We start from the raw sequence: 22475 nt of genomic DNA on the forward strand, positions 1-22475 counted from the left end.
CTCAATCTCCAGGTCGTAATTCACCAGAGATTGATAGTCTGCAAAGAAATTAAAAAAAATTACCGTTAGCACTCTATTTTGCCGAAGTCCCCGGCAACGACGCCAAAAACTTGATACTTATTTTTATTGAATGAAAATGTGGATGATATGCGATGGTGAAATTACGTTGTGCACTCAAGTTTCCTCAGCGGAATCCCAGTGTAAATTCCACTGAGTTTCCTGGTAAGTCCAGGATCGAACATAGGGACTTGTGAAAACAGGTTGCACTAATAATTTTTATGAAAACTTTGCGGTGGCCAAATAAATAAATTGTTGATTTGTTGTTGATTGCGTTAATGAGAAAGTAAACAAATGCGGCGGATTTGAGAAAAGTCAGTTGTGTGATTGATGCACTGAATATGTGATGAACGGGTTGAGAAGATCTTTAGTTAGCATTACTTGGGAATGCGTTAGACTATGCGATCATGTTACCACCATGCACAGCAAGTCATTTTCCAATGCAAATGCGATGCTCCTAAATCTAGGACGCATATGTTGAATGCAAAAGTTTCCATAGAGCTTATCCCTAAGTCTCTACTCTTGTCCTATGCAGTGATGCAAAATGCATGAAAGTAAGGTGACCGCATACAATCATATCCTATCTCTAAGATGCATGCGATGCGTTGATAACAAATAGTGTTTATTCCTAAGCTCCTATCTCTTGTTTATGCGTTCTAATCTGACTCTCCTGAACCTAGATTCTAACCTAACCTTCCCAAGCCTAGATTCTGTCCTTAGACTACTCTCCCGAGTATCTCTAATGGACGAATGAAGCACTCATAATACAAGATAATCGCATAGAGTGAAGATTTCCTAGATGTGCTAGCTAAATGCTTCTCAACCCATTCAACTAATTTAGCTATTCATGCGTAAATAATAGAGAGTGAACAGATATAGAGAAAGAGATTCCATTTCGATAAATGAGTGGAGTACAAAATAACACTGGAACTTAAAGGTAGAGAGCCGTGTAGCAATTCCTTGCTGACCGAGGCTTTTACACTGTAATCTTTATTCGGTTCTAAAGATGTTCCCGCTTCCGACGCTCTCCCAAGCTTACCACAACAATCGATCGGCACAACCTCCTCTCTCGCGTCCGCCTTAAAACAAAAGAAAACTATGAACAAGGACGTGCGAACTGAAGTATGAAATCTCTAACTACTGAACTGGATCACCCCTTTTCTGAAGGATGCCTCTGGCATTTATAGAACATCCAAGGTGAATGGCAGCTTCTCTCTCATGATTGTACAGATGGGACGACTTTAATTCCTAACTGATGCGTCGAATATTTGTCACCGAAAAGCTGAATGTACTTATGATCGTTATCGATTGTCAACTTAATTCGGATTCGACTGTGATCAGCTTTGTGTCCCATCGCGATTAATTAGCCTTTCACCTAGATGCGCCCACCATGTTGCGCTGACCAAGTTGCGGCAATCCTTCTCAGGCGAATATTCGTGAACACAATCATCGCAAAGCCATGCGGTGAAGTTGCACTCGACCAATGATTTCTTATGATCGTAATTCTTGCATTGCGTCAACGCATATTCTGCATAAAAATACTAAAATCAACTGTTCCTATTCGATGAACGTATGCGACCACAATATTATGAAATTGATGCTTGATGGACGCAATTTAACATGTTTTATCAACTCAATCCAATATTGTTTAAGAACTTAGCACTATGATAACGTGCATTTCTGCCCGTTATCACCTGCTAACTCATATTGAACTAAACCTTAGGACAGTGTAATGAGAGAATTTGAAACGTTCAAATTCGGTTTAGCGAATAATCATTAATTATATATGATATATATATATAATTTAATTATTGAATTAAACGAAATTGGAGAGCTATAATTATTTAAATTTTATTTAAAAATTATACTCTTGAATGGGGATTCATGTTCGGGATCGTTGTTTTATTAATTTAAAATTTGATAATAAAATTAATTTGATTGATTAATTATTTAAAATTAATTTTATTTAATATTAGTTTTAAAAGAAATGAATTTTATTTAAAATTGATTATTTGAATTAATTTTATTTAAAATTAAAATTCATTTAGTTGAGTTTTTTGAAATTCAAAAGATTAAATGAATTTTTCAAGTGAGTGAAATTATCCCAAATTCATAGTGAGTTGAATTATCCCACTTTTTCAACTTACTAAAACACCTCAAATTCCACTTAATGCATGCAAAATTAAGTGGCAACTTGAGATTAAGTCTCTTTACATGTAATTACACTATAAATAGAAGAAAATTAGTGGAGGAAAAAGTTGATGCAAATTTGTTTTTTGAAAGAATTTGGTTCTTTTAAATAATCACATTCAAAAGCTCTTCAATCCCAAAATTTTCTTCAATTTCTTTACAATTTGGATCCCACAGTCCGTTCCAAAGTCTGAGAATAGGGGGAAAGACTCTTGTGGTTGTCTACAAACCGTTTGTGATTAGAAAACAAAGAGGGTTTGCATCATTTTTGGAGTTCTACAAAGGTTGTACATTCTAACCCTAATTTGCTATGTATGACCTGGACATTGCATGCTTATTTACTAAAATTAATATAATTAGATTGCTTAAGATCCAAATCTCTTCCATATGTCGAATGTCAACTCTAACACTTGTCACGTCACTATATAAGACAAATAGCAACAAATTGTGTGTTGCTAAAAGTACGTTTTTGTAATGCTTTAGCATCTGTAAAATTCGTGTTTTAGCAACGTGTATTAAAATGTCACTAAAAATTTTGATTATATAGCTACCACGACATTCACAGTAGCGTGACTCTACACATTGCTAATACTTTTAGCAACGCATTTTACTCATCACTAAAAGCTATTTTTCTTGTAGTATTATAACCATTTAGGTTTTTGTTTTTGTTTTTGAAAATTAAACCTATTTCCTCTCCCATTTTTTTTATAATGATTCATATCTTTATCAAGTACAATGGTTAAATTCTTAGCTAAATTCCAAAAACAAATTCATGTTTAAAAAAACTATGTTTTTAATTTTTAATTTTTTGCTTGATTTTTTAAACCATTGGTAAAAATAGATAACTAAGAAAGACGTTTGGAAGTAAAAGTAATGTCTATAGGCTTAATTTTGAAAAACAAAAATTAAAAGTCAAATGATTATCAAACATGACCTTAGTGTTTTTGGTTTTTGAAAATTAAACCTATAAATACAATTTTTACCTCTAGTTTCTTTCCTTTGTTATCTATTTTTTACTAATGTTTTCAAACACCAAGTCAAGTTTTGAAAATTGTAAAAGTTACATCTTAAAAACTTGTTTTTATTTTAAAAATTTGACTAAAGAATTCAACTATTTTACTTAGAAATGATGAAATATCATTACAAGACATCGAAAATAAATAAGTATAATTTTTTAAAAATAAAAAAACCTAATAATTATCAGACGGGCCTAGAGAATATGCAGGTCTTTGAATATAATGTATATCCATGACTATTACAAAATTATTTCGTGGTGCATATTGAATAATCTTTTCATTGACACGAGACAACTCGCATAATTTTTGTAGGAACATAAATGGGGTCTCAATCTGAACTACTTGCTGTCTATTTGTTTGTTTTTAGACTTTGAATAAATAGGAGAGTTTCATTTTCTAATTATCTCTACAAACACACACACATATATAGACCCTCTCTGTTCAATGAAGCCAACACAATTTTTTTGTCATTTTCATTCTGAAAACTATACATTTACTCTCACTTTTTCTGAAATAAATTACATGTTTGGTCCCTCAACTTTCGTGTTCATATTTATTTCATTTCTATATTATTCATTTTGTTTACTCTTGGATAAATATCAATTCATATCTCTAAAGTTTGATGGTTGTATCGATTAGAACTTTAAACTAATAACTGTACTAATTTAATCGTAAGTGTGTCAATTTATACCTTGAATATTTTTGTTAGAACTTATAAGTTGAGTCAATTAAATTACTAAATTTTCATAAGTTAATCAATTTAGACCATTCATTACGATTATTTTGAAAATCATACATGCATTAGTTTTCAAACATGTGTAGTCTTCTTTAAACATCGATTTTACAAAATAAATTATTAGAAATGCATGGACAATACTAAAAAGAAATTCAGGCTAAGAGTTTAAATTGATTAAATTATGAAAGTTTAGGAGTTTAATTGGTACAATTAATTTTACACAAGGTATTTTTCAAACGCAACGAACTGAGTGATGTAATTTGATACACTAACAAAAGTTCAAGATTTTAACTAATATAATTATTAGTTCAAAATTTAAATTGAAATACAACACCTAAAATTTAAAAATAAGTTATCAATTTAACATTTGATAGCAAAGTGACCATCTTATTTATAGAAATTGATTTTGAGATAAAAGACTCAAATGTTGGACAAACTTATGCACGTGAGTTTATAAGATACAAAATGAGAAGTTTATAAGTCTATTAAAATATTTTAAAAGTACACAATGCCAATTTAAATTAAATGAATTGAAAACGATGTTACTGCGACTAAGAAAGATGTTCATTTCTTAAAATATCCAAAGTGAAGCTGATTTAAAAATGTTAGAAAATGTATTTAAAATTTGTGAACTAAATAAACATAACCCAGAAAAGGATGGTACGTAGGAATAGGAAAGTATAATGATAATAAATATGAAATGTGTTTAATTTGCCATGCAAGATTAATAGTAAATTAAAGGCAAGAATGGATTGATATAGAAAGATGCTGTCTGTTTTTGCTGAGAGAAAGGTTAGGTTAAATTATAAATCAGAGTTTTGGTGATCCCAAAAAGAGAATCTTTGAGTATATTTCCATGGAAAATTGTGGAGTTAGCGTGGAGTATGGGGTGCACCCACAAGCTGTGTCCCACATTTCCCACTTGTGCTTCGTTTTTATAACTATTAATATTACGACACATTTGGCTCTTAACTCTTAACTCCCAATCCCACCACAATCACTTCCCTTCCCCCTTTCTTTTCTTTCTTCCACTTAGGACCCACCTCCTTCTCCTTCCAATTAGGCGGTTTTCTTGTCAGATGTGAATTCCAAAACTTAAGCATCAATTCAAATTTTGATTTGTGTTTTTAGGTTCATTCGATTTGATAAATAATCCACGTTTTGTTTCTGAAAACTATTTTTGAATTCTATGATCCAAACAGCACAAATTGTAAGAACAGCTTTGTTCAGCAGAAATTTAAAAGGTTGTGTTGGAACGTTGAGTTGATTTTAATAATATGTGAGTTATAACAAGGTCAGTTTGGGGTATGTCCCATAATATGAAGCTTTTCATTTTTCTATTCTCAACTTATAAAGATAAACTTTTTTTTTTCTTTTTTTTTTTGTATGTTTAAGGGCGTATAACTGTCAGTCATATTGTAGCAACATTGGAGTTTCTTGAGTTAGGGTAGGGAGAAATGAATGTGTGTTCGTGTTGATGGGTGAGTGAATTTGGAAGGTTAGGGAAATGGAAGGAGATGTGGACATGAGGTTGGGCCTAGTTTGATAAATATGCACGAGGGTCTGCTTTTTGGGCAGTTTAAAAAGGAAAAGAGAGAGTGATTTCGAAGGTTGTCTATTTCTGTGTCGGGTCGCTGTACAAATTGCCCTTTCATAACTCTCTTTTTTAACTCAATCAACACTTTCCTTTCCTCCTCGCGAACCGGAACATGCCACAGCTTTTCCCCTATCCATTTAACGCCACTGCCACTGCCACTACACTTACTTCATTTCTTCACTTAATTTCCTACCTTCTTCCCCATTGCTATTTCTGGGCCCGCCCCCTTTACTTCTCTACTTGCTTTCCTTTTTCCGTTGCCTTTTAATTTCCTTTTTCATTTTCCCTAATTACTTTCTTAAATATTTGCTTCACTTCATATCACATTTAAATCAACATTCTTATGTATATCATCTTTCAGATCAATATTACTGTTGTTGTTTGAGTGGCGAATCCCTGTTTTCTTGGCACTGCTTTTTATACCAATCTTTAGTTTCCCCTAATTTATTTCAGTTCTTTTTTAGATTTTCTTCTTTTTCAACTTTTTACTTATCACCGTTTCTTGGATTCTTTTTCTTTTTCCATTTGCATTATTGTCTCTAATGTTTTTGGTTTCTTATATTCAAGTTCCCATCTCTCTCTCCTACAATCTTGGATTTTCTCTTCCTAGTTCCTTCCAAGTTTTTAGCGTTTTCATTTCAACTGGATGATTTTTCCCTTTTTTTGTTTAAGTATATAGACATTCATTGATTCTCTTGGCGGTTGTGAAATCTTCCAGTAAAATTCCTTCCTTCCCATGAGATTATTAATATTTTCTGGCCTTTGGAGTTTCGGATTCTAACATTCAGTATTTAACATTGAAAAATTTCACCTTTAGACCTTTTTAGTGTTTACTTTGTTATATATAAAAACCAATAGAAAATAGTAGCGAAAAGTGATTGAAACAATCTCGGGAACTGTTTGAAGAGGTTATATATTCATTTAGAACTTTGATGAAAACGACTGAAGAATGAAAACATAATATGGCCCTCCTGACTGCTCTCACTCAGAAAGTTTCGCCCCTCTTGAAAGAGAGGCTAAAGTTCGACGATCTAAATCACATATCACAAAAAATATCTAAGGCCCTTTGTCACTGACTTTTCTCTTTGTTGTTTCCCCAGAAAGCGGCAACGGCTGACTTATACAATGAGTAATTTAAATCATATGAAAGATACAGCTAGCTACAAGGAAAATATCAAAATATCAGAAACCATTCAGATCAGGTTCTTTCGGTGTCTAGAATTTCAATCTTCATTTCCTAAAACTTCCAATTACATTCAGACATGGATGTCAAAGTACCAGAAAAAGGATACACAATATAAATTTATCGTATGGCATCTGAGTTCTGAAGCAAAACTCATGAATCAAAGGAATGCTGATGAAGCCAAGACACTAACCTTTTTAGTTGCAACCTCTGTGAATTTTACGACCATGGTCGTTTGAACAATTAGTGAGTGTAACTCTATCCTCTCCAGTTTTCTTACCAACCAGTCAGCTTATATACGCATGTGTCAATCTAGCAGGGTAACGTTCCAAGTATGTGTTCAGATGCAGGATGATCCAACTGCAAGTAAACAACTCAACTGGCACCAAGGGCCTGTACATCGTACAGCATTCTTTGATTCTTAAACCTAAAGGGAGAAAAATGGTTGTTATCTAGTTGGCCTTGATCGCTCAAATTCTATTCCCCGGAACTCTTAATTTCCAGCCTGTCCTCCTCGTCGCTATAACCTCCATGATCTGATGGCCGTTTCAATCTTTGGAAGATCTCATCAAGGGACTGAGATGAATCATGACGAGAGAGAGTTTTTGTTTCATGAACCTGGGGCAAGGGAAGAAACTTTTTGGTTCCTATATTAGCCTTGAAGTTTTGGAAACCCATCTTCATTGATTCCCACTTTGAGGCCAAACCAGAAGTTGTCTTTTCACTGGTGTTGCTAGATTCGCCATCTTCTGTATCAAGTAATGTAACCTTAGCAGAAGCAATGTTCGCCACTGGCTTTGTGTTTAATGTTGATTGTCTAATTTGTTCTCTAATTGCAGCATACTTGTTGCTCATGGCTTCTCTGCTAGAACCATACTTCCGACCCTCATCAACAGAACTTTTTGACGAATTCCCATTCATGTCTTCACTTATTAGACTGTTTGTTCCCTTCGCTTTGACATCAAGCAAATCCTGAATATTTAACTCCTTGATTAGAAAGAACATTTGAAAAAAATTAAGAATTCATCAGAGCAAGATACGTTTACAGAGAGAGATCACCAATGAAAATAAATCTCCTATATTAGATATTGTGAGGATTTCAATTTCTCCCAAACATAGTATCACCCTGGCATCAAAATATAGTTCACAATTGCATGAAGAATGCCTAGAGAATAAATATTTATGGAAGATGTACTTACTGTGCTATTGCTGCTGCCAGACTCCAAGTCTATGCTGTTGAAATTCCTAGCTAATGGAATAACGTGCTCGCCAACCATGCGCCCTTGTTCAAGCCAAGATCGTTCTGAGGCAATAAAGAACAAATATTAAACTTATAGAATGATGACAAGCAAATAAGGATTGTACTAAGTCGGTCATAAAATATCAGATCTCATCCAGAAAAGAAAACCACCAATGTTATCCAATGACTACCTTTCTGCAATATAATTACTCCTGAAGGATCAAATCCATCCATATCATCTACCTCTGACTGAAATCTAAATCTCTTCCAGCTTCCAAGGAAATCGATAACCCGGTTAAAGAAATTGCTTGCAACCAAAATGGTGTAGACAACCATAATAAGTGGGTAGATCCTATTAAAATCTTTCCCGAAGAAAGGGACGGCATCATCAATTTTACCCATCCTCTGCCATTATAATTGCACAATATTCAGGTAAACTAACGAATATGGTCATTAAAGAAGACAACAGAACACAGACACAGATCTTATCCATTAGCATTAGAATCATTAAGCACCGAGGAAAAGTGAAGGACTAGGACTAGCAAGTGGTGAAGAAAAACAACAAACAGGAGAGACCCCACGTACCAAAATTAAATCAGAACTGCAAAGCAACATTGCAATAATAAAATAAAATAAAACAATAATCACCTTTTCGAAAACAGTTTTCTCGTTTCCACCAAGACGAATGAGATTGAGAAAATTGAATGAAATTGGTGGAGCATACCTGGCAACCATTCTAGTAGAAGAATGAACATTATATGAGTACTTACTTCGTCATAAAGAAGAATAGACAAATTTCCAAAATGATTTAATAGCTAAAGAGATATACTCACGAACAAATCAATAGCAAGTTCACAGAGCTTGTTTGCCTTGGGGTTAATGAATAGAACATCAAAGTTCCAAACTTAAATAAAGAATAATACGTGCACACGCACATATACATCAGTGGTACAAAAGCAAAGGCCTGTAAAAAAAGGCAAGTTAAATAGATTTGAAAATCAGCAGAGAAGTCCTAGAGAAGCAAACAGGAATCCACCAAACACTGGAAAAATTATGGCAGGGAGAATATGAACAGGTAATAGTCAGATAATGATGATATTCATCCTAAACTGAATCTTAAGTAAAATTTCAGGAAAAATTGATGAAAGAAGTTTATTTCCAGAATCACTGTAGGAAGATTGCACCTGGCATGAACATACACTTAAAAGAACTAAAAATCCAAAACAGATTCCAGTATGATCTTATCATAAATATCTCTGAGCAGTCCCAGATAGATTGGCTTACATCATTCTGGAAATGTCAAAATAATTTGTTTGCATCCAGTACAGAGTTAGATTAACCTACTCTTCTCTAATGTATATAGGGATCATGACAGCTAGGCTTTAACTTGTAATTGGATAAGGAAGCTACAAGTCAAACTAACAGTCAAGTCAAGACCATTCTGTTTATTACAGTTTTTATCACCAGTTTGAAACCTGGATGTAGCAAATCATAAATGAAACATGTTTCTTTTCATTTTCTCATCCCAAAAACCCTCGAGGAAAAGCACTTTGAGAAAGAGTCACCCACAGTTCATTTAATGACAGCCTCATGGAATAAGTTGTACATAATAAACAAATAGACAAAGTATGCATATCCTGAAAGTCACGCGATGAGATATATGCACATAGGAAAAGCAATTGCCTTGCTATGTAGTAAGTATGATGATATACCTGCACAAGCACCTCCTCCCGTCCAACTAATTTAATAAGCATTGAGAAAAGTGATAAATCGACACTTGGTAACAGTGTTGCTTCAGCTAAAAGAATTGCAGCGGACATGATACCAAGTATAATAGCCAAGACTTTCTGCAGATGCTTTCTTAGGATGCATCGCCATATAAATTCTGCAGAACACCGCCACCACCTTATTATAAATATTCATTATTTAGGATTTAGAGCAGAAAATAAAAAATTTCTGTTGCATGAAACTTAAGAAAACAAGCCAACAAATAGTTACAAGCTAACGAGCATTGAAAGTAATTTCAAGTGTAGTAATGTCAGACACGTCCATACGGATGTGCAATTTGGGATGTAAATTATGTTCTTCGATAAATAAATAAGGTTTTGCTGCTGATCCTCTCGTGCGTTTTTCTGGCTTCTTTGGGGTTAAAAAAAATGGTCGTCTTCTCACTTGTTCAATCGGTTAATGGACATGGTTTTTTCTACAATTTTCTTCTAGTGCAAAACTAAGCACCCTTTTACTCATTATAATTTATCTTTTTCTAGTAAAAAAATACAAACAAGAAACAAAAAACAACTTCTCATTGATATAATTGAAAAAAAAAAAACAAAATGTTCTCGGGTACAAACTCCCAAAGGGAGTGAAAGGGAAAAAGGAAAAATACAAAGCAACAAGATATATTTGATTTCCATTTTGATTTCGAGATTTGCGTTGCTCCCTACTGAGAAGAAACTCTAGCTACTGAGAATGATAGGAACTCAAGAAACCCACTCAATCCCATTGACTACCAAATACAACATATCCCTTCCTGCCCCTTTTATATTTACATTTAAGATCTAACTAACCCAATTTGTGTATATCTACTCCCATAATGTTACATTACATACAAAGACTCACTGGTTAAAAGCACAAAAATCCCCCTAATTTTCTACCTAACTAGCATTTCTGCCCCCACATGATTGTGCGATGCCCAAAAGAACATAAAACTTATTTTGATTCAAGAAGCAATTCCCATATTAGGGTTGAGATGCAGGAATGGAAATATGCAACAAAATAACACAAATGTGAATATAATACAAATGATAAATATTTTAACTTCTTTAAAAGCGTAAAATTATTTATTAGTTTATATATACACACACATATACAATTTTGCCAAAAATATCCATCAAAATCGACACTTTATAGATATTTCCATTTTCATAACACTGAGACCTTGAAATTCTCATCGACATCAATATTTTAAACCTTAGATGCAAACCTTGAATGCAGGGAAAGAGACCTCCCCTCAATTACAGAGTCACAAGTCAAATGAAGTCAGAAGCATCTTATACGGGATGGATAGCACTTGAACTGGTATAGTAAGTTATGAAACCATACTCTCTTCCTTAAGTGATAGGATTGCATCTACAAGAGCACCAAGGCCAGTATCACAAGATTCAATTCACTTCCTTTTATCGGTCAATTTATTCATTTGAAATTGAGAACAGCAAATATTAAACTCGAGTTCCTCTTAGAATATAACTCTCCGGCAATAGGCGTAACTGATCTTCCTCAAAAAATAAACACTGATGAATCACAGCCATAAATTACCCTGAATCATCAGTAGTAGACAAGTCTTATTACTAAGTTTGGTACCAAAGTTGGGCTTAATAAATCCAATGTGTTTACCATATTGGTTAATTGGAGGTGAAGTATTTTAGATATGCTTCCAATAGCCTCATGCATTTTCAAGAGTTCTTTCCAACACAAGCTTAATAAGATCTTGCCACCATTTGATATGATGGAAGATGAAAACCTTTGGAACTGCACTCCTCTGTTAAAAATCTCAACCACCAACTTTAGCTGTGAGAAAAAGTCACTGACGTGAGGAAGGGCATACTTGGATAACATATCATCTACAATCCACCACTACAACAGCATGCTTAGCGTCAAAGCTAGGTAGCCTTCAGCAAGGTCAATGTTATCTTTCCCACCTAGTGCAGTAAAGGTATAGGCAACAAAGCAATCGAAATGGAGCTACTGTCAATGATTTATTTGCTGGTATGGAAGATCATACATAGTTCCACAAATGTGTTGATCTCTCGAGAGCCCATCCTTGATAGCCCATAGCATAGAGCTGGAATGGTAAGCACCCAAGAGCTTAGCCATACAAGATGACTTTCTTGGTACGAAACCACCAAGGCACCATGCATCCTTTTAAAGTATTCATTCCATCCCACTTGGAATCCAGATAGGTTGAAGGTTGAGTTCCAATTTTAAGTTGATCTTTGAATAAAACTGTCTTGGAGGACCATCCAAATGAGTTATTCTCAATCCAAGATTTGTATTGAATCTTAAATTCATAGCCAAGGAGCTTGAAGATCCATTTAAAGGCATCCTACTCCAACCAGTTGAGAAAAAAAAATGTAGAATTTGTGCAAATCACTACCCTAGTAAGGATACCATTTACACGCTTGAAGATCCAGTGGCGTGCCAACGACCACTCTAATTGCCACTCCAATGGCCTGTCAGCCACCACAACAAACGGTCACTCAAAACAGGTAAAGCAAGAAGTGGACCTTTCACCACACCACAATTTATTTGCTAAAAGGCTACCTTAATCGTAGGTTTTCAATGAAATAGATCTCTCTTCAACAATGCTGAGTGGCTACACTATAAACCCCTCGCAAACTTCCAGAGATATGTTACACTGATTCAAAGTAAGAAATCTCTCTAACTCCTCGATGGGTCTAAAAGTAGGGACTCTAGACTAACCACTGTGAGCCAATGTAAATAATAAAAGACAACGAGTTCAAATCATGGTGACCACCTAGGTATGATATAATATCATAGAGTTTCCTAGACAACCAAGTGTAGTGTGGTCAGTTTTTGTACCGTGAGATTAGTTGAGTTGAGGTATGTGAAACTTTGCCTGAACACACTCATAGATATCAAGAAAGGAAATAGAACTCTTGACTGCTACAAACAAGAACACACTGTTCATAATATTTGAACCAAGGCCAATGGTGAGGAAGAATGACCTACTAGAGACACTGCTAAATAAGCATATAATCATGTTTCATAATTCTAAAAAAATGATATCTAGACTCATTCTGAAATGGTGTCTCTATCTCACGTGATGTGATGGAAAACAAGAAAAGAAGCTGATGCATGTTATATTACCAAGTGTATCTAAGATGGACCCCAACTTCCCATTTCGAGCATGCCTGAGGCTTGAAACATATTTCCTGAAAAAATAACAAGGCCAGGCCGGAGGTTAAGCTCTTAATTCTGTGTTGAAAAGCAGAGGGCCAAAATAAAAATACCAAAGTTAGTAATTAGAGGCAAACCATCCAGTTGATGAGCGTCGTTCATAGTTCTTTATAGTGTCTTCAAGTTCAAGGGCCTTCATAACGTAGGTCATATATTGGCTACATAAAACAAATATGAATGTGAAATCTATAAAACTAATTGGTAATAACTACCAAGCAGCAACCAAGAATTCTTGCTTCTCCAGCAAGTCAATATCAGAGGAAGGTTGTAAAATGAGAATCCATAGTACTTTGACAGCAGATATTTGAATGCATACCAATAATTATCAAACTAGAATTTAAACAATCATTTATGGAGATAAAATACGTCCAAAAAGGGGAAACATCCAAAATGAATAATTCATGCTTATACAGCATATAGAAAATAAAAGGAGATGCAATTCTACTTCTACAGTTAATTAGCAGCAAGATTTATTTCATTCCCAAGATAAACCACGCGTAAAGCAGTATAATGGTCAGGAGCCAAACTGAAATTGTTCTGAAATAATAAACAAATTAAAATATTGGAATAGAGATTTTAAAGCCTCTCCTAACTCCCTCAATTCCAAGCTACTTGAAATACCTGTCCAAGCTCCGATTCTCTAATCCACTATTTATTTCTAATAACTATGTTATTCCAACCATCTCCAGCTAATAACTAATATGCTCCTAATAGTATAATATATAATTACTTTACCCCTAAACACACCCCATTCTCAAGGTGCAGATCAAGTTATAGCATTCAATAGATGCCAACTCCTACCAATACAACGCCACCAAATAGGACTTGCTAGCACGGCCAAAACAACTCAAATGCCTCATAATTTCCCAAAATACAATTTACCCACTCCCCACCCAGAAAAATACAAGAAACCTTCTCAATCTGAAATGACCAAAAAGAAGTACGTAGTACGTATATACCTTTTATAACGGTAATACTCCTCTCTTGTTCTGCGAAGATGACGCCTAAGTGTTGCCATTGATTTCTCATCTGTATCGTAGTCCATATCATTTTCTCCTAGTCGTCCACCTTGTGGTTTGAATGATGGATCTTCCCTAAACTGAGAACGAAAAATGGGAAGAAAATGATGCAATAAAAACACTGGTCAAGGTTCCAATGTCTTTGAACTAAATAAAATTATGAAATAGATTTACCATTTGAGTTAACATGTTGTCAATGACATTCATGTAAGGCCTCAGGGGATCGCGCTTAGACATCTGCTTAGATGTTGCTTGAGCAACCTATTACATAAATGAAGATCAAAAATCACAAAAAATTTAGGCTGTTCCTTCTTTCATGCATATTCACCATTCAATAAGATAATAGAATCTCTCTGCAAGTTGCTATTTATGGGAATTGCATCTTTATTTTATGTAGGTAGTCTATACCTCACCCATTCAAAAGTCTCCACGAAAGAAGTTACTTTTTCTGGATACAATTTTCAATTTCACACTCAAAACTAGGTAAAATCTGCCAATTGATATATGGACCACTCATTTTACATTATTGTCTTGCAAACATAAGATGAGAAGAGAAAAATCTGGTTCTTCTGTAGATCTACACCTCAGCTAACTAACAAACCTACAAAAATGGACCAGATGTATGAATGACTTTGAAAAATAAATAATAGGAGGTTGAATAGAGAGACAAAAATCAAACTATTATAATAAGCACATCAACAATAAGACACACCCACATAGATATGGAATAAAGAGAGTAAATCAGGAACACAATGATGATAAAACCTCAAATCTAATTAATAATAGAGATATTAGTGTGTGTCTCTTTGGGTGCCCCTACATGCATTGTTTGTGCACTTGTGAAAGAGAGAAGAACTTCCCAACTTAGAAAATTGGAAGACTTCATTCAGAGTTTTTTTTTCTCTGTCCCAGCTGTGAGTGTCATGGGGAGTGGAGGAGGCTAACACTTACAACGATAGCATTTGAGAGTTCCTGATGAGCATCATCGAGTTTGACAGCCATCTTGGATATTTGATGGGAAAGAACTTTTTGGCGTGTAGTCCAATCAGCATTTCTCCAAATACTCTTGGGAATTTCACTCAAACCAAAGCCAAGAAGAAATGCACCTGTTACCAATCCAAATGTATTTGAGCAGGCCATAGCAAAACCCAGAACACCGCCATGCCTATTAACAAAGAGGCAAAAGAATTTTATCCCAATTATAAAATATTTCAATACTATAATAATTCACAAATATGCAAGGGAACAAATGATAACCACTTGTAAAACCAAATGACATGATATACCAAGAGTATTTGAAAATTACAAAGATGAGAATTTTTAAAATTTTTGTGGAGTCTCCAATTTACATTCAAGTATATCAAATAAAGTTCATAATCAGTGTTGGATATAGGTTCATGTTTGGCTGGCCTCTAATGCATAACACTAAGGCAATGACTAACCAAATCTTGTGCATTGCGATGAGGAGAATTAGTCCAAAAAGACCAATGGATCCAACAACCAAATAAAAGACCAAGTTAACATGGATGCTGGTCTTCAGTCTTTCTTTCACAGTGAAGTCTCCTGCATCTTCAAAACCCTGGATAAGTGGCACCACAGCCCTGGTTGAAGATGTGAATTTGAAAATATAAGGATTACTCTACAATTTGTAACAGAGAGATGTGTATGTGTACTATGTGCGTACCAGGTAAGTAAGAATGTACTCCAATAGGACCAGCTCCAAAAGAAAGAAATTACTCCAGTCTCTGGCAGATGACTTGCGGTCTGTACATAAACAATTTATATCAATAGCAAGAACATGATTGTTGTCTGAATCAACTAAACTTCCAGAGAGGGGAAAAAAAAAGCTTGGCTAACTAGAGGATGCAAAGGGATCTCCAATCTTTTTGCCTAAATAATTGGCAGTCCTTTCAATGCAGGAAAGGGGAACCGGTAGCAGATTGCAAATGAGAACCACAACCAGCTAACTGGAAGAACGACTGCCAAGAACTAATAATACTAAATAGTTGATCGAACATGCTGTATATGTTTCTAATCTGCCTGTCTCAGTAAATTTATAGATAAATAGATGGATAATATTGGTACCGTTATCAATGACAATGAAAGTGGAGATCCGGAGCAGTAAACAATCTCTAATACTTTGAAAAGAACTATCATTATCATTATCAATTAAAAGCCATGAAATTGTTCCTACAAAACCACGCCATGAATTCACGAATTTGAAGGCAATAAATCGAAACCTACCATCCAGACCTCCATCGAAGAAAGTAATCGAGAAATTACACAAAACTTAATCACCTAAGCTAATTCCCAAATCTCCTTCCAACGGCAAATTAAAATCTCACCAAACCAATTATCAGGTTAATATCAAAGGCATCGATAAGTCATAACCAAATGACGCCTAATTCAACAAACAACAGCATCAGATGAATCCAATCAACAAGAAATGATCGATATTAGAAAATACCGTCCAAATGTCCGCAGGGACGAGGATAATGATGGAGAGGGAACAGAACCAGGTATATCCGACGGTAAGAAAGACGTAACGAGGCACCCATGGACCAGCGAAGTACTTGAGGGTGACGATCACCATGCCTAAAGTTAAAGGCAAGGAGATCAGATAGAAAACCCACATGTTTCCGTCCCGAAAATTTCTCCCCTCCCCGATGAGTTTTGTCAATTGAAACGGAAAGGGAGAAGACGGGGGGAGTCGATGCGAATGCTTGAACCAACAATTCACAACAACAACATTGTAAGACGAAAGAGCGAAAGGCTTCAGCAGTTGGTGCGCGCGAAAATGAAAGAGTTGTGCTCTCGTTTGGTACGGACGGAATCAAAGAAGAAACGATGGTCAAGGGATCCGAAGACACGCTTCCTCCTGATTTAATTAAAAACCAAAAGCCAGAAGAATTGGACCCAGTTTTGTCTCACCTCATAAATCAAATAACAAAAATGTGCCACAAGGCGTAAAAATTATACATGTACTCATATTTTGCCATTAATATATTCCTTGTTGCCAATTCCCTGTTTTGAACAAATTTTAAAACTAATGATAATAATAATAATAATTTTTCACCTTACAAAATTTCAATACCAACCCACATTGACAACTTGAAATTTAATAATAATTTTGTATCAAGAAAAAAAAAATTGCAACCTGGACCGTTTTTCTTTAGTTTTCCCCGACGGCCTTTCAGAAACGGAGTTCGTGGACGTGGCATGAGAACAATTGTAACGGCTTTCGAACCCGTAATTCTTCATTTAAGGATCTCCGATATGGGTCGGGCCGTTCCTTGTTTTTTCACGGCCCATTTATGCTGGCCCATGTTCATTACGTAACCCGTTGACCTGTAATTAGAAGTGGACGATTTTATGAGAACGTTAATATATAAATGATATAAAATCTCACACCTATAAAATAGGTTACTGTCATGCTCCAATTTATTGGCTTGAGTGGTTTTGTTTATTATTAGGGCTTTCTACTCCTATAATCTAATTATAAAATTATCTTAAACTCTCTTTTTTTTTCATGAATATTTCAATGAAATGAAATATTACACAAAAATCTATCCACATGCGCGCGTTAAAACAAAAAAAAAAAAAAAAAAATCATATTCACATGCTTGACAATCATCAATAACTCGCACATGAGAGTAACGTAGGTTATAGTACAAGTATATATGAGATTTTTTTTTTTGAAAAAAACAAGTATATATGAGGTTTGTTTGTACATTTTGTATACAAATTCAAATATATGTGAGTATATTTCAAATAATCGGGAAACGTGATCTATCTTAGTATAGTATACATGTGTAGAAATATGTGGAATATATATCTCACTAGAAACAAGACTAGAATTAAATATGAAGTGCATATCACATAAGATCCATAAATTTGTACTTGTTCTAAATACATTTTGAATAAACATCATACATATTTGAAATAACATTGAATATATTTGAAATAAACCTCGTATATTTATAAAAATATACATAAATACCACCAAAAACCTGTTACCAGACGTAAAAGAAAGAGATGGAATTTTGTACTTCGATGGAAACTACCCTATCATATACCTAAAATTTTAAGGTTATACATCATATGGTTAATAAATAAAATAAGAAATCAATGAAAATCCCAAAATTTAGGCCATACTGGTAAATAAATAAAAGAATAAACTATTGAATAAAAATCCAAAATTAATGATGATTTATAGGGTAATATTTTTTTAAAAAAAAAAATCTCTAAATAATTAATGTTAAATTCGTTTTCAAATTTTTAGATATTTTAATTATAAAATAATACAAAACTCTAATAGGGTTAAATTGTCCCAAAATTACGATGAAATCTAATTATGAAATATAATTAAAATTTAGGATATTTGTGAAATATTGGTTGTGAAGTAGATCATTTTTCTAAATTTTTCTTATTATTATCTCTTATTTATTGAGAACAAATGTATAGCTGAAACACGAACAAGATGTTTGGGCCAAACAAATATAAAGAAACTATTTGGGATATTGAGTTGGTTATTATAATCTGTAAGTTATATTAGTTTATATTTGAGGGGTAAAGTATTTTACTCTTGATTATAATAGTCTGTATTTGGAGTGGTGATTATTTTAGTCTATATTATAAATAAGGAGAAACTATAGTTATAAAATAGTAACTTGATAAAAAAAATAAGGAGTTGTATGGGGTGTTGAGTTGAGATAGGATATCTGGAGTTTATATGCTTGTGTCTAGGGTGCAGAGTTGAATTCACATGTGTGAGCTATCTTGTGCAACTTTTTTTAACTCTAAATAATCTACTTTTATGATTACTATTTATGTTTTGAAAATTTTTTATTCAATAATTCTATCAATCTTTGTTTGAATAATACATTGATTGCAATATTTTCTTTTAGTTTTTAAAGTTTTTCTCTCTTTCTTTCTTTATTTATTTTTTGGGTAATGAATAACAGTTACCACGTTACATTTCTTGAAGAAATATGGTTAAATAAAATGAAAAACCAAAAAGAAATAAAAAAAAAATCATTATTACCATCTTCTTTTTTTTCTTCTTTCTTTTGTTGTTTTGTATTTTTTACTCTATCATCAATTTTTTTAAATTGAATTTTCCTCATCATCTTAGTAGTTAATGGCTTAATGGAATGTCACCACATTTTTCAATAATTTCATTTTCAGTTCCTCCAAATTTGGAGGATCATCAGAGAACAAATCTCATTTTTCGCTAATTCTTGCAAGAAAATATTTCAGGAAAGAAATCTTCATTTTATGTTTTTTTTTTATATGTTACATACTTTTTGACTGCATACGTACTTTTCTTCTAAATATTCATAATACTCTTTTGGTATGTGAATTCAATTAAATAAAAACATATTTTATAATTTTTTTATGTCTAAATATTGCACTTAATGTAGACAAAATACTATAATTTATATAATCAATGACCCTACAACATACTTTAACCGTCATTAGTCTTATAATAGTCGAAAGTGATTGTTAAAGTTGATTATAAAATATGATTTTTGCTCAAGTTTGTAGTCGGAGGTGGTTGTCGGGGTTTGAAGTTGGTCGCATGAAGGTGGTATTGGAGTTGGTCGCATGGAGGTGGTATTGGAGTTGGTCGCATGGAGGTGGTATTGGAGTTGGTCATCAAAGTTTGTCGTCAAAGGTGGTTTTCGGAGCTCGGAGTTGGTCGCACGAAGGTGGTCGTTGAAGTTCATCATCGAAGATGATTTTCATTGAAGTTTCTAGTCGGAGGCGGTTGTTGGAGACTGAAATTGTTCACATGAATGTGATATTGAAGTTGGTTGTCTGAGTTTGTCGTCGAAGGTGGTTATTGAAGAGTTGGTCCTCAGAATTACTCGTTGGAAGAAGCTCATTGAAGATGATTTTTGTCGGAGTTTGTAGTTAGAGGTGGTTGTCGGATTTGGTCATCCGAGTTCGTTATCGGAGACTGAGTTGGTCGTCGGAGTTGGTCACAAGAAAGTGGTGACCGGAGTTTTGCTATCGGAGGTGGTTGCCGGAGTTGGTCGTGCGAAGGTTGTGTGGAGACCAGAGTTGATCATCAAAGTTGTCATCGAAAGTGGTTGTTAGAGCCCAAAGTTGATCATTAGATGTGATTGTCGAAGCCCCAAGTTGGTCATCGGAGTTATCATCGGAGGTGATTGTCGAAGTCCGAAGTTGGTCATCGGAATTATCATCGGAGGTGGATGTCGAAGCGCAAAGTTGTTCGTCGGAGTTTTCATCGAATGTGATTGTCAGAGTTCGGAGTTGTTCGCTGGAGTTGTCATTGAAGGTGGTTATTGAAGTCCATAGTTAGTTCTCGGGATGTGATAGCGATAGTCTTCGAGAGTGGTCGATGGGTGGAGTCATTGAGAACATTGGAAGAAGGGAGAATTGAGTGAATTGGGGTGAGTTGGTACAATATACTAACTCAACTTCACCAATATTTAAAGATGGTGGGTCAAACATTGAATTGGTATATTATACCAACCCATCTCATGTCATGTTAGTGAGTCAAATGTCCTGTAAAAGTTTTCATATAATCTTACAATAGCTAAGTATAGGTTAGTATGATTAAAAGCTAAGTGTGGGTCAGAATAATTAAAAACTTCAACTATTATAATCGACTAAAATATTGGGTAGACTATAAGAGGCCGTTCGGGCCTCCGATTAGACTCCAACTATTAAAATCACTAATTTTTACATTAAATTATAATTGTTCGGGCCTCCCATTTGTTACCATATTTACTATTTGCTACCGTTTTTACTATTTTACATTTACCATATTTTTATTCTTTGCTAAAGTATTTACTATTTCACCCTCAAACTAAAATAGTTTACACTATTATAGCCCAACTAAAATAATATACACCTCAGAGACAAACTATAACAACCACTAACTATAATAACCAACCAAGTACCTCAAGTCCTCTAATAGTTCACTCCATCTAATACAAATTGGGTTAGATGCCCTCCAAATGTATTTGCGTTCAAGTCATGTTCACACCCATTGTTGTAAATATTAAAAGGAACGTAAGGGCCGTAAAAATACACACTTGTTTTTTCCTTCTTCAATGTATTCCCACAGTGAGATTTTCTGTTTTACGTAATTATGTAGATTTTGAAGCAATTACAAACATTTAAATACACTCTGGTCAATGGTTGGATAAATTAATTCTTTTGCTTCTGCCATTCAATTCATTGATAGAACTCGATTCTATTTAATATTCACGAGAAAGTAGCGTCAACCCAAAAAAAAAAAAAGAAAAGAAGTATTGTGTATTTCTCATAAATAAATATCGATCAATTTGGGATTTTTTTCTCTTTTTAATCTTGTTTCATGCTTTGTGTGATGATGTATCATATGAACATTTTCGTCCGTCTTGATGAACATGCCTGAAACATGTCAACTTAAGTATGATTTAATTTGCTAATGTTTGATATCATCCATAAACTTAAATTTTTTGATCTGTCGATGATTTAAGATGACATTAGAGCATATGACTCAGAAAGGTCTTGTGTTTAAATCTCTACAATGTTATTTCCTCTTCAATTAATACTGATTTCCACTTGTTGGACATTCTTCATATTTCAAGCTCACGAATGAAGGGAAAGTTAAATATTATAATTTTTTGGAAAATGGATGATTTAAGAGTTAAACTATGTATCATTGATCTAAAAATTAAAGATTCGAGTTTTTTACTATTTGAATCCCAAAAGAAAACACGAACATTCATACCAAAAGTGTTCCATCTAGTGTCTAATCATATTTGATTTTATATGTGCTTTGGTTTTTTCTTCTAAAATAAATAAATGGGTTAGTTGAGGGTTATTTTATTTTTTTATTATTATTATTTTTTGCCTCTACGTAATTTTAAATTTTCAACACTAAAAAAAAAAAAAAAACTAAGTTTTCAAACTTACTCCACTAATAGTGGTAGTTTTTTTTCCATTAGATCCGTTAAAAAAGAAATAATATTTTTGTTTTAATTAAAAGAAACCAACTACTAAGATCCTCGTTTGATAATCATTTCATTTTTTATTTTTGATTTTTGAATTTTAAGGCTATTTTCTTCTATTTTTTTATAATAATTTGTATATTTCTTTATTATAATTATAGAATTCTTAGCCAAATTTAAAAAACAAGACAAATTTTTAAAAGTTATTTTTTTTTAGTTTTCAAATTTTGGGTTGGGTTTTTAAACCAATGGTAAGAAGTAGATAACAAAAAAAGGAATATGGAGTAGCAAGCAGGACCTATAAGCTTAATTTTAAAAAATAAAAACTAGAAAACGAAATAGTTACACAACGAAGCCTAAATAAAAAAATTAAAAGATATTTTTTGTTATACTATTTGGAAAATTATCAGAAATAACATGTTTAAGTTTTCATCTTATAAAACTAATATCATTTTTTAAAATTCGTTCAAATAGTTTTTTTTTTCCATCT

General features: G+C 33.6%; 1 protein-coding gene across 1 annotated transcript; it reads right to left on the reverse strand.

Annotated features, from left to right (window-relative positions):
- Positions 1 to 7081: 7081 nt before the first annotated feature.
- LOC120073258 (LMBR1-like membrane protein) lies at positions 7082 to 16968 on the reverse strand. Its single transcript, XM_039025996.2, is given in 15 exon segments — positions 7082 to 7265; positions 7268 to 7751; positions 7979 to 8082; positions 8211 to 8424; positions 8668 to 8755; positions 8853 to 8983; positions 9732 to 9904; positions 12907 to 12971; positions 13074 to 13154; positions 13956 to 14095; positions 14190 to 14276; positions 14967 to 15180; positions 15458 to 15616; positions 15700 to 15779; positions 16483 to 16968. Coding segments are annotated over 15 exon segments (2226 nt in total). The 5' UTR covers positions 16651 to 16968; the 3' UTR covers positions 7082 to 7227.
- Positions 16969 to 22475: the final 5507 nt, after the last annotated feature.

The sequence above is a fragment of the Benincasa hispida genome, chromosome 3 (assembly GCF_027475165.1).
Source record: "Benincasa hispida cultivar pf3 chromosome 3, pf3_genome.v1.1, whole genome shotgun sequence".
Classification (NCBI taxonomy): domain Eukaryota; kingdom Viridiplantae; phylum Streptophyta; class Magnoliopsida; order Cucurbitales; family Cucurbitaceae; genus Benincasa; species Benincasa hispida.